General features: G+C 49.0%; 1 protein-coding gene across 7 annotated transcripts in view; it reads left to right on the top strand.

Moving 5' to 3' along the window:
- Positions 1-13,004, top strand: part of LOC144773616 (transient receptor potential cation channel subfamily M member 2-like) — a 4,189,411-nt gene that overhangs the window by 1,231,393 nt on the left and 2,945,014 nt on the right. For all 7 annotated transcript variants that reach the window (XR_013600029.1, XR_013600030.1, XM_078658762.1 and 4 more), the window contains exons 13-14: positions 9,936-9,978; positions 11,667-11,719. Coding sequence is in view for 5 of the 7 variants with exons in the window: in XM_078658762.1 (XP_078514888.1) it covers positions 9,936-9,978; positions 11,667-11,719 (96 nt within the window). In the remaining 2 variants the exon portion in view is untranslated. The remainder of the gene's footprint in view (positions 1-9,935; positions 9,979-11,666; positions 11,720-13,004) is intronic.

Here is a 13,004-nt window from a genome sequence, read left to right on the forward strand (position 1 = left end):
ATCCGGAATCCGGTAGGGCCCCCCAGATCTGGCTGTTCAAATGAGGCGCCGAGATCTGCAAGCACCTGGATACCACTGTGGGTGATCAGCTATAATTTATAAACCCTGTTTCATTGATTGAAAGCTGAACTGGCATTTGCAAGGAATTCAGAAATTGTTCTAGGTGTATCTTTTCAACTATTTCCTCCTTGGTTCCCGAGTCCGTCTTCAGCCACTGATCTAATACATCTTTTAGTCTATATAACAATGCCTATGGTGACACTCTCATTATCTCCTTTATTTGTGAAAGTCATATCCTATAAGGATCAACATCCACTCCTAATGTTCTCATTTACTTTTCTTTGTGTCCTCATAGGATATCAGTTTTCTAGGGTTTACTACCCGATAAACCAATTGTGATTCTTCCATAAGCAATGGGCCTAGGTATTGTTCTAAATGATCTGTGAACAAGTAGCCACCTGACCAATCCTCTCAAAATTATTGAACAAATGTAGGTCTTCTTCTGATGTATAATATTTTTGCAAGACTACAGAGTAGAGCGCTCTGTGCCCCCTTTGTTGACTTAGCACATTATCCAATTCACTTGTGGAGGTATGTTGAATCCAGTAGACCAGTTATAACTGCTCTGACAGTGACCGAAAAGCCTTTTAAAAAGTCTCTCTCACCTGCTAGGAAGTGGACACAAACTTTTTCCTGACACCCTCCAATTGTTTTGGGCCATCAGCTAATTTGAGGAGTCAAGGTTCCATTTCCTCTCATTCTTCTTCTGTCACCACTTCGAAGAGGACTGTGCAAAAATGAGGATTAAGAATCTTACTCTTAATTCTTTTTGCAGTGGTGACTTTTTTGCGATTACAGTCTTATAAGAGAAATAAGGAAAGTTTCACAGACTTGTTCACAGCATAGTCTGATTTGTATAGAGGAGGAACTCTTGTTCTGTAGTAGGGGATCTCTGTGCATAGTCATAATCTAGTGAATAGTCCCGCTCATGTGCATGGACCCCGGCAATCAAAAATAATCTCTTAAATTGTCAAAAAATTGCAGAACTGCAAAGACACTTAAGAGAGAATTTAAAGACAAATAATGCAGCCTATATCCACAGGCTACACTGTCCAGTACTTCAACTAGAAATTCCACCAAATACAATCACACAAACAGCACAGCCTGCCCAGTTTCCTCTACAGAAAAACTAGCCTCTACCAGTAAAAGCCTCTGGAATGATAGAGAGGAAGGCATGGACAGACAAGCCCCATAGGCTGCCATTATGTGGCTTAAATAGGATACTGTGCCTTTAAGAGAACTTTCCAGAACTTCTCCCAGTATCCCAGAATGCACTGCAGGTCCCCTTTACTTTCAGTTCTTTTTTCCGGCTCCTGTTAACAGGACCCTGGTGCATTGAGCTCTCCCTTTTTCAAGGGTTTATTGGAAATGTGTGCACTTTTTTGCTTAAAAGTGTTTCAGTTTGTGTACTTGGTGTTTCCCTTCACTCCTGTGTGTTTGTTCAGGCTTTTTAGGGCTCTAAAATGCCTGCTCTATTCGACAAGTGCCCAGCATGTGGAAGGAAGAAGGCCAAGACTGATCCACACGATGTCTGTATCCTCTGTCTCCCTGAAGCACATGTCCCTGAAGAATGTGACATCTGTCAGACTTTTCATCAAGGACCCTGAGGGACAGGCTGAAGATTAGGCTCCAAAGCCTAGAGGAGAGACGACTGCAGGCTGCAGGTGGGTCTGGGCAGGCAGGGAAGACTCCCTCTGCCTCTGCTGAGGCCTCTGGGGGGCTCCCCAGAGGCAGGAAACCCATCAAACGGTCCCGGTCTCCGTCGACGTCGATTGCTTCGACGACGACGTCGAGAGGGATGACAACAGTGTGTTCCCCATCTCCCCGGGGCTCCGTGTCGAGACGGCGTGAGAAGTCGACGTCGAAAGGCCTGGGTAGGCCGCCGTCGAAGTCACCGTCGACGGCGTCTTCGTCGTTGACGTCAGCGTCGAGACATCGACGTCGAAGAAGGACTGACAGGCACCGGCGCTCGCCGTCAAAGCGACACCGCCGGTCGCCGTCGAGTGATCGGTCAGCATCGAGGGGCTCCTCGACGTCGAGGACCTCGGGCAAACGGTCGGCGCCGAGAAGGCATCGGCGCTCATCGTCGAGGACTGCACGTTCGACGTCGCAGAAGCAGAGGTCGGCGTTGAGGAAGAAGCGCTCGACGTCGCGGAGACGGCGTTCCACCCCGGAGTCGCGGAGGCAACGGTCGACACCGAAGAAGCGACGCTCGACGAAGAAAGAGGTCGGCGTCTTCGAGGCTTTCCAGCTCTCCTAAGCGGCGCAGAAGGATTTCTGACGCCAGAAGTCACGCTGGGTCGGGCGGAGGACGCCGGAGACGGCGGTCACCTACTGGAGGGGCTGAGTCGCAGTCCCCTCCCCCGAAGAAGTCACCGGGCTCGGTGTACTCAGTGGTTTATACATCACCTCGACCTAAGACCCCTCCTCCTCCTTTGCCTCGAGAGGATCCTCCCATCAATCCTCCTCTTCCGCCGCTTCCTCCCACAGGGCAGCCACCACCGCCACTTCCGCCACGTGGGCCTGCTCCTCGGTCGGAGATGCCTTTTACTCCTCCGAGGTCGGTGTCTCTGCCTCCGCTACCTACGCCGCCTAAGGGGACTCCAAAACCTTTACCCCAGGATAGGCCAAGGAAGTCGCCTCCACGGAAGCCTGCGGAGTGCCCACGCACTGGACGTTCGCGATCTTGCTCCAGGAGAAGGGATCGATCGCGCAACAGGTCATCCACACGGTCGAGACGACGCCACAGGAGGCGCAGGTCTCGCTCACAGACGAGGTCCTCTGGGACCAGGGACTATTCTCTGACGTTGTCGGAGTCACCGGGGACAAGGGTGTCACCGGTTGACGATCAGGTGTCCTTTCATGATGTTCTTTTGCGAGGTGCAGCGAAGTTGGGCATTTCATTGACAGTGCCCACGCCCAAGACATCGGTGATATTTGAGACGCTTCACCAGAAACATCTGTCTCGGACCTTACTACCACTGGTACCGGGCCTGGTGGAGCCAGCCATGGACCTTTTTCTCACCCCGGCGGCGACTAAGGCGGGCCCCTCGAGACTGCAGAAGAAATACCGGGCTCCCGACTCGGATCCGGCTTTTCTAAGGGTGGAACCCCCTCCAGACTCTGTGATAGTGACGGCGGCTCGGAAGCAGCACGCCACCACTCCGTCATCGACAGTCCCACCAGATAAGGAATCTGGATGGCTGTATTCTGCTGGGAGGAAGGTTTGTGGGACATCGGCGACTTCCACGAAGACTGCGAGTGCCACGGCTCTGTTGGGGCGGCATGACCGAGCACTCTGGGAATCTCTCCAGCAGTTTGTGGAACTCCTGCCTCGCGACAAGAGAGAAAATTTCCAGGAGGTGTTGAATGAGGGGATGCTGGTGGCGAATCAGGTCATCAGTGCTGCGGCCGATTCTTCCTTACTGGCGGCACATGGCTTCTGCCATGGGATTAACCAGCGAAGACACGCTTGGCTCCGCCTCACGTCACTAAAACCTGACGCACAACAAAGGGTTGCCAATTTACCATTCTCCGGCGAAACCCTGTTTGGAAAACACGCCGATGATGAAATGGCCCGCATGAAGGCGGAGGCCGAAACGTTCACGGCGGGGGGACTGGAAAAGCCCAGGGATACCAAAAAATCGTACCGCCCGTTCCAGAGAAAGTTCGGTGGACAGGGCAGAGGGCATGGCCAGGCTTCGGGACAGCAACAGCAGCAACAGCAGCAGCAGTTCCGAAGGCCTTTCCAGAAGCACCAGAGAGGAAGAGGCGGCCAACAGTCGGCAACAGTGACTAAAGGCCCGGCCGGGTCTAGGCTTTGAGCGCTTACTTCCCCTTCATCCGTTACCCACTCCGGTGGGGGGAAGCGTTCAATTTTTTCTGGCAGAGTGGAGAAAAATTACTCAGGACAAGTGGGTGCTGAATATTGTTTGCAATGGATACAGTCTTAGGTTCACCAGCCCGCCTCCAGCAATTCCACCGGTCAGCTCGCAGTTCCAGCTGCGCGAGCTCCAGGCGGAGGCCGATATCCTGCTAAGGAAAAGGGCGATAGAAGACGTACCTCTGTCTCAAAGAGGAAGAGGGTTGTATTCCCGGTTCTTCCTGGTTCGCAAGAAGGACAAGAACGAGTTCAGGCCCATTCTGGATTTGCGACAGGCAAACAAGTGGATTCGCAGAGAAAAGTTTCACATGCTGTCGTTGCATCAGATTTATCCTCAGTTGCAACAGGGGGACTGGCTATGTGCCATAGACCTGCAAGATGCGTACTTCCATCTGCCCATTGCACACAAACACAGGAAGTTCCTGCAATTCCAAGTCGGCGCCAATCATTATCAATACACAGTACTGCCATTCGGACTGAAGTCTGCGCTGAGAACATTCTCGAAGTGCATGGCGGTGGTAGCAGCGCACCTGAGAAAGAACAAGGTGTTTGTCTACCCGTACCTGGAGGATTGGTTGATCAAGGCCTCCTCCTTCTCGGAAGCGCAAGCCCACTTCCAGAAGACGTGCGTTCTCCTGAACAAACTGGGGTTGCACATCAACATGTCCAAGTCTGTCCCGGCTCCGGTCCAGTACATATAGTAGCTGGGAGCCTCCATCAATATACTGTCAGCAAGCGTGTCTCCTTCGGAGGAGAGACGGTTATCGCTCCTTCGGAAGGCTCAGGCTCTTATGACCACTCCATCTACAACTGTGAGGACGGTGTCTTCTCTACTGGGATCGAAGGCCTCTTGTAGCTTCCTAATGCCACACGCACGGCTGCACATGAGACCGTTGCAGGAGTGCTTGGAGGATCAGTGGGATCAGAGGAAAGGATCTTGGGACGACAAGATAAGACTGTCACTGCATGCTCTGCAGTCTCTGAAGTGGTGGTGTTCAGCGGAGAATCTCCTCAGAGGGGTCTTCCACAAGGATATTCCCACTCAGACTGTCGTGACTGATGCTTCCTTCTAAGGATGGGGGGCGCACTCCGGAGAGTTACAGATTCAGGGAACGTGGTCCCCGATGGAGGCCACGTATCACATCAATTTCCTGGAACTCAGAGCTGTTCACTTGGCACTGAAGGCCTTTCATCCGTCCTTTCAGACCAACTCGCTGCTTGTACAGATGGACAATACGACCACGATGTATTACCTCAACAAGCAGGGGGGTTCGAGATCGCGCACCTTGTCGCAGGAGGCGCAGGCGATCTGGCATTGGCTTCTGGCCAGAGGACTGACGATAACGGCTACCCATCTGCCAGGTGTTCAAAATGTTCAGGCGGACGCACTGAGCAGACTGCTCCAGGAAAACCACGAATGGGTCATAAACGACGAAGTACTAGGAGAAGTCTTCGCAAGGTGGGGGACTCCAGACGTAGATCTGTTCGCCACCGCCGAAAACAGCAAATGCCGAGACTTCGCCTCCAGGTACTACCAGCGGGGGACGCTGGGGAATGCGTTATGGATCGACTGGTCGAACAGCTTTCTGTACGCTTTTCCACCCATTCCCCTGATTCCGGCGGTACTCATCAAGCTGGCCCGGTCCAGGGCGTGGATGATACTTATTGCTCCGGAATGGCCCAGGCAGTGGTGGTTCACGGACCTGCTTCACCAGTCTCTCTTTCCTCACATGCGGCTGCCGTGCAGGCCGGACCTTCTCACGAAGTTCGGGGGACAGATGCTGCACCCCAACCTCTCGTCTTTGAGTTTGGCTGCATGGCTCCTGAGATAGTGCAATATGGCCATTTGAATCTGCCCGAACTATGACCCGACGACGTGCAAGGAGGATGTCATTCTTCCTTACCTTCTACATTATGCGCAGTCTGGCCTTAATGTTCATTCCATTAATGTTCATCTCGCTGCATTGACTGCCTACAGGAAATGCCCTTCACAGACTTCCTTCTTCCAGATCCCTGTGATCAAAGCTTTTCTGGAAGGCTTGCAGAAAGTATTCCCTCCTGTCAGGCTTCCTTCGCCTTCATGGGAATTGAATGTGGTGCTGTCCAGATTGATGAAGGAGCCTTTTGAACCTATTCATATGGCTTCGTTGCAGCACCTGTCCTGGAAGGCGGCGTTCCTCGTGGCCATTACATCGGCCCGCAGGGTGAGTGAAATTCAGGCGTTGTGTTGCCAAGAACCTTATACTGTATTTCATGCTGCTAAGGTTGTTATGCGTACTCAGCCTAAATTTCTTCCCAAGGTTATTTCTGATTTTCATGTCAACCAGACGATAACTTTGCCTACGTTTTTTCAGAATCCTTCATCTCCAGCGGAAAGGTCTTTACATTCCCTGGATGTTAGGAGGGTGTTGAAATTTTATCTGGATAAAACCAAAGATATTCGTAGGTCAGACCAATTGTTTATCAATTATGGATCGGTCAGGACGGGTCTTGCGACCTCGAAGCAGTCCATCTCTAGGTGCATTGTGTCCTGCATACAGCTGTGTTATCAAAAAGCTAATAAGACCTTGGGGGGTAAACCTAAGGCTCATTCCACCAGGGGCAAAGCTGCCACGACTGCTTTGTTATGTTATTTAATGTTATTTAATGGTTTTATATAGCGCTCGGATACTCCAAGGGAGTGTCCCGGCACTTTAAAAGAAAACCAGAAGCGGCGGATTGGGAGCAGAGATAGGGCAGAAAACTATTGCACAAAGAGCCAGGATTTTAACTCTTTCCTAAAAGTCAGTAAATTCGAGGCCTTCCTCAATTGAGCTGGCAAGGAATTCCAAAGCCTGGGTGCCAGAAAACGGAAGGAGCGACCCCCGATCCGGGCCCGTCGTATGGAAGGAACAAGTGCCAAGGCCAGAGAGGCTGACCTCAGTGTTCTGGCCGGTATGTAGAAAGCCAGTCGCTTTCTAATATATTTTGCTCCAGAGTCGTGCAGTGCCTTGAAAGCGAGTGTAAGTGCCTTAAAGGCCACCCGTTTCTTAACAGGAAGCCAATGCAGTTTTTCCAATAGCTTTTTTGCGCTAGTTCTGTGATGGAGGCCGTAGATGGCTCTAGCAGCAGAATTCTGCACTATCTGAATGCGCGAAAGCAAGTAATCAGGCATACCCAGGTAGAGGACGTTGGAATAGTCCAGGCGGGAGCTTATCAAGGCTTGGACAGTAACTTTTCTATGTGCCAGGGAATGCAAAGGAAGAAATTTCCTAAGCATTTTCGAAATGCCAAAGCACTTTCCAACAAGACCCAGGATCTGAGGCTTCAAAGTAAGACCCTCGTCGATCTGCACTCCCAGATTCTTTGCCTTGGTGGAAACGGCCGATGGAGGGAACATGGCGGAAGGCCACCAAGACTGCCATCTGGGATCGGTGGCACAGCCAAAGAACAACAGCTCCGATTTGTCGGAGTTGCATTTGAGGCTATGATGTTCTAACCACTCAAACACTGCCCCCAGACAGCCTCTGATCTGCACTCTGTCAAAATCCGAGCCCTTCTTGCAGGTGAAGAGAACCTGGGTGTCATCAGCGTAGGAAACGATCTGGGCACCAAAAGACTCCGCCAAGGCCGCCAAGGGTGCCAGATAGATATTAAAGAGGGTGGGGCTCAGGACGGAGCCCTGAGGCACCCCGACCTCCAGAGGTGGCATTTCGGCGGAGAAAGGGGGGGCCCAGACCGTTTGTCGGCGGCCCGCTAGAAAGGACTTAAACCAGCTGAACACCGCTCCCCGTAGCCCGATCTCCCAGAGTCTTGAAAGAAGATTGCTGTGGGGAACGGTGTCAAAAGCCGCCGACAAGTCCAACATCACCAGCATGGCTTTTCCACCGGCATCTAACACCTCACGAATGGCATCGGTGACTTCAAGGAGAACGGTCTGTGTACTCATATTAGCGCGGAAACCCGACTGAGTTTCATGAAGGAAGTTATTGCAGTCCAAGAAGTTGGAGAGAGAGATGTGGACATGCTTCTCCACCACTTTAGCCAGTGCCGGGAGGAGTGAGATGGGCCTGTAATTGGCATAGGTCAGAGGATCAAGCTTAGGCTTTTTTTAGCAGCGGCAGAATCAGGGCGTGTTTCCAAGCCTGAGGGACCTCACCCGTGCTCAAGGAGAGATTAAGCACCGGATTGATCAGAGAATTGATCACTGAGGCCATTTTCCCAAGATATTTTGCCAGGAAAGGGTCCAGAGGTGATCCAGATTTGAGTCTAGAAAGAAGCTCCAGAGAAGAAGAGAGAGATAAGAAGGAAATTCCGGCAGGGAAGGAACCTCGCCGGACAAAGACGTGTATAAAGAAAGATTAGTGTCAGGGGATGAAATCAAAATTTGAGGAGGGAAAAGAGTCTTGGATAGTTTTGATTTTGGTAATAAAGAAATTAGCGAGATGCGACACCCATGATTCAGAGTGAGAGTGAGCGGGCAGAACAGTGCTAGGTGAAATAAACTCCTTAACGATAAGAAACATTTCTTTACTAGTAACTGCGGCGGCCTCAATTCTTCTGTCATAATAGGCTTTTTTCTCTAGCATGGTGTTATTATGGTAGAGTTTGATGGCTTCCCTATATGCAGTTTTGTCCGCTACCTCATAATGCCGCCGCCAGGTGCGTTCCGCTTACTTGCAACTACGCCTCTGATCGGAGAGCGAGGCCGTGAAACACGGGGCAGATGCCCGACTGAAAGCTTTGCGAGAACTAGTCTCAGGTGCTAACTCATCGAATCTATCAACTAGCCATCTGTGCAAAAGGTCAAGATCGGCCTCTAAACTACCTGACAGCTGGCACGGATGAATGGAGAGAGCATGCGACACCATGTCAGGGGATACACGATGGAAGGCTCTTGACGTTTGCCGCAAGCGTTCTGAAGGCCTGAAAGACAAAGTATCTGTCACTGGAATCTGAAAGTTGACTAGATAATGATCTGACCATAACACTGGTTCGGGAGGGAAAGCAACAAGTGGTGAGGTGGAAAACACTTGGTCGAGAGTATGGCCTTTCTCATGCGTGGGGCCGGTGATAAAAGGGGACAAACCAAGTGGAGCTGTGACATCCAGAAGCTTAATGGCATCCGTAATGTTCCAATTGCAGAAATCTGCAAGGCGGCCACTTGGAAGTCGGTCCATACCTTTGCTAAGCATTACTGCCTGGACACTGATGCCAGGGCAGACGCTCAGGTTGGGCAGGCTTCGCTGCGAAATCTGTTCGCACTATAGTGGTGTTATTTCTCTTTTCTCCACCGCCGCTTTGGTGTGGGGATGGGCTTGTCATTCTATTCACTAGATTATGACTATACAGAGAGATCCCCTACTACAGAAGGAGTAGTTTCTGTCCTGTAACTCCAGTTCTGTAGTAGGGGTATCTCTGTTATAGTCATAAGCGCCCACCCTCCTCCCCGGTGGAGAGAGATATTCATGTAAGGAATGCTACAGGTCTGGCGTATTACGCCTTCAAAAAGAACTGAAAGTAAAGGGGACCTGCAGTGCATTCTGGGATACTAGGAGAAGTTCTGGAAAGTTCTCTTAAAGGCACAGTATCCTATTTAAGCCACATAATGGCAGCCTATGGGGCTTGTCTGTCCATGCCTTCCTCTCTATCATTCCAGAGGCTTTTACTGGTAGAGGAAAGTTTTTCTGTAGAGGAAACTGGGCAGGCTGTGCTGTTTGTGTGATTGTATTTGGTGGAATTTCTAGTTGAAGTACTGGACAGTGTAGCCTGTGGATATAGGCTGCATTATTTGTCTTTAAATTCTCTCTTAAGTGTCTTCGCAGTTCTGCAATTTTTTGACAACTTAAGAGATTATTTTTGATTGCCGGGGTTCACGCACATGAGCGGGACAATTCACTAGATTATGACTATAACAGAGATACCCCTACTACAGAACTGGAGTTACAGGACAGAAACTACTCCTTCCCCTCCCTCTGGCATTAACTGGTCTTTGTTTCTTCTCTCTCTTTAGGACAGAAAAGATAGCACACCCAAAGACATGCCAGAATACCCAGGCAAGTGTTAACTAAAAAAATAAGGAACCCTACTAAAAGAAATTATTACGTTTAGCCTCGGTACCCTGTGTTGTCCTCTTGTTCTTCCTCGTAGGCTCTTTGTTCCTCAATATCTATTTTGGATATCTCTCTGGGTTACGGTCCTTTACTCTCCTGTTTCACAGGTCTAAGTTATGTGTATGCTTTAAACATACCCAGGGTACTTTTTCTCTCCTTTCTAGGTAGCCTGTCAGGGGTGCTTTACCTCTCTCTTAGCAATCCCTCTCCCACTTGTGTTGTAGGGATTCTGCTCAGGAACAGAACTATGCTTGGGACCACAGGATGTCAGTATGACGGGGCTAAAGGACCATACTACATCAGCATCTGGGTCCCAAATCTGACTCGCCTACAGTGCCTCACTTGCCCTCCTAGCCTTTCAAGAGAGATTCTTGATTTAATAGCCCACAACACAAAACTCCTGACCTTCCGAGGGGTTGCGGAGGCAGGTTACACCCTTTCATTGTCTCACTCGTACGTGCCCACAACATAACAAATTTGAGACCATTTTTTTTAACAATATTTATTTAAACAATCATGCTCTAGTTGTAATAAGTGAGCCTCAAATATGAAGCACCTGCATGTCAATATTGTCATTAGCATACTGAATAAACCATAAACCATGAAAAGGCCTGTCATAATATTTGACAGGTTTGCCTAAACCTACTCTCACTACTTAAGCTAAGTGGTTATAGATTTGAGATCTCTGATTTTTACTTGCATACCCTGTACTTTAGCACATATAGAAGGTTGCTCTAAATCTCAGCTGATGCAGCCCTAGCATCTGCAGGAGCTTGGTTCTTTCTGGTGTCTCAGAACAACTCATCCCGAGTTATATTACAAAACATGTAAGTGTAAAAACAGCAACTGGATTTCACTAATATGGCTAGGTGCTAGTGTTGGACCATAACGAATAAGAAGGAGCGATGTTTTTTGACCTTGCTCAGACTAAATCCCAGAACAAAATAGAAAAACATATGCTGACTATGTAAAAATTATAATGTGAAAAACAAGCGTGATATTTTCGTAATGTATGCAAAGCAAAAGCGGCCTACAAAATGCAAAATTTTGGTTAACATAGGGAAAACACAACACTGGTGTTTAGTATTGGTCTTCACTTAAAACCACTTGTCAAGAAAAGTGGGCAAGCAAAAATATTAAAGGGAGGAAGAAGGAAGTAGGAAAAACTGCAATAACAACACAACACCCTGTTCCGGCAACCCCCTTCTACCTCAGTCCTCTGGAACTCCCTAAACTCCTCCAGGGTGCCACAACCCCACCAGGACTGTGGCATACTAGCTTTTGCCTGTTGGCGGCATTCACCACTCCTCTGTCCATACGTCTTCATCCTGGTCTTTGGCGTCCTCCTTTACATCAGTGTCTTGTTTCCTGCTGGGCTGGCCAGGGTTATGTCTAGTCCCCTCTCCTATCAGGCTTCCTGGGACTCCTTCTTGGCTTCTACTGAAGCATAAATCTTCCTGGCATGTTCCACTCTCCCCAACTTTCTCCTCCGTCGCCTTTGAGTTTTGTTTTCCTGCCCAATGTAGTTTTCTTTTGTAAGTTCTCGCCTCCTTTCTCCCTACCCTCTCTTTACTTGATACTTTTACTCTTTCTAGGTTTCCCCTTTAATTCTGTCTGCTTTCTATTTCTAGTTAAGGTCCTGGAATCTGCATCGCTGAATCCAGAGGCGATAGAGTCGGTTAAGGTAAGGTTTTAACTTACCCCTTGCCTGCACTCTCTTAAATGTTCAAGAATGATATACAGGGGTATAATATTCTTTGGGTAGACTTGGATAGGGCCTCTGGGGATAATTAACAACTATTTAACAATGAGCTGATACCACCTTGGGGAAATAGCATTAGTAACCAGTTAATGCCATCAATTTGAAAACTATAAGCATCATATACAATGAGTATTCACACCTTTCTGATTTTGTTCATCTTTGCAGAATGTATTGAAAAATCTTTCCATTATTAAAGTATTTGGCAAGACATAGGTGTTGATGTATTCCAGAAAAAATATACATACTTGGCTCTTTGAGGCCTAGCACTAAAGGTTACAAGGGCCTTAAAGAACCCTATCTTGAAGGGGCACAACATTTGTGTTAGGGAGTGTTAGAACTGGGGGTCTCTAGTTGGCTGAGGTACATACCTTCTAGTCAGGGTAAGGGGGTACACTTCTAAAATTACCCCTGCTCAGCCCCTTGGTAGCTTGGAACGAGCAGACATGCTTATGTCAGAGGCAGTGTGTAAAGCATTGGTGAACACATACAGTAATACAGTGAAAACACTGCAAATGGACATCACACCACTTTAGAAAAAGAAGTAATCTTTACTAGACTTAACACAAGACCAAACAACAAAAATCAACAATACTGTAATCAAAAATAGACTTTAAGTTTTAGTGAGAGAATGGGTTTGCGTTGAGAGAGTAGGAAGTGGTGGCGCTCTGAGCAGTGTGATCTTGTTGCTGAGACGGTTGTGCAGTAGGTTCGCGGTGCAGAACAGGACAGGGGAACACAAACCCAATGGGAAAAACAACCCCTGAAATGGTGTAGGGAGGCCTAAACCAGAGGGAAGAAGAACAGGTCCTGTGCACACGCAAGTGTAGTTTGTGGTCCTAGTGTGAGGACTAGTAATTCTGCTGAGAGAAAATTATTGCTTCAAAGTACAAAAGAACGTCGGATACAAAGGTTCATGTGAATAAAGTTTTTTATAAGTCAAGAACGCCAGAGAGCTGCTAGGCTAGCAGGCTTCAGTGAGGTGCCTGAGCCAAAGGAAGAGCGCACCCGATACGTGCATCTGTAGGTCGTTCCGACCTCGCAAGACCTACAGACGCACGTATCGGGTGCGCTCTTCCTTTGGCTCAGGCACCTCACTGAAGCCCGGGACGCAACCACCCTAGCCCTCTACGGCTGCTAGCCTAGCAGCTGTCTGGCGTTCTCTTGCTCTCAGTCGACACGGACGTGGCTAGCTTTCCACCGTTCCGTG

This window comes from Lissotriton helveticus, chromosome 8, assembly GCF_964261635.1.
Source record: "Lissotriton helveticus chromosome 8, aLisHel1.1, whole genome shotgun sequence".
Classification (NCBI taxonomy): domain Eukaryota; kingdom Metazoa; phylum Chordata; class Amphibia; order Caudata; family Salamandridae; genus Lissotriton; species Lissotriton helveticus.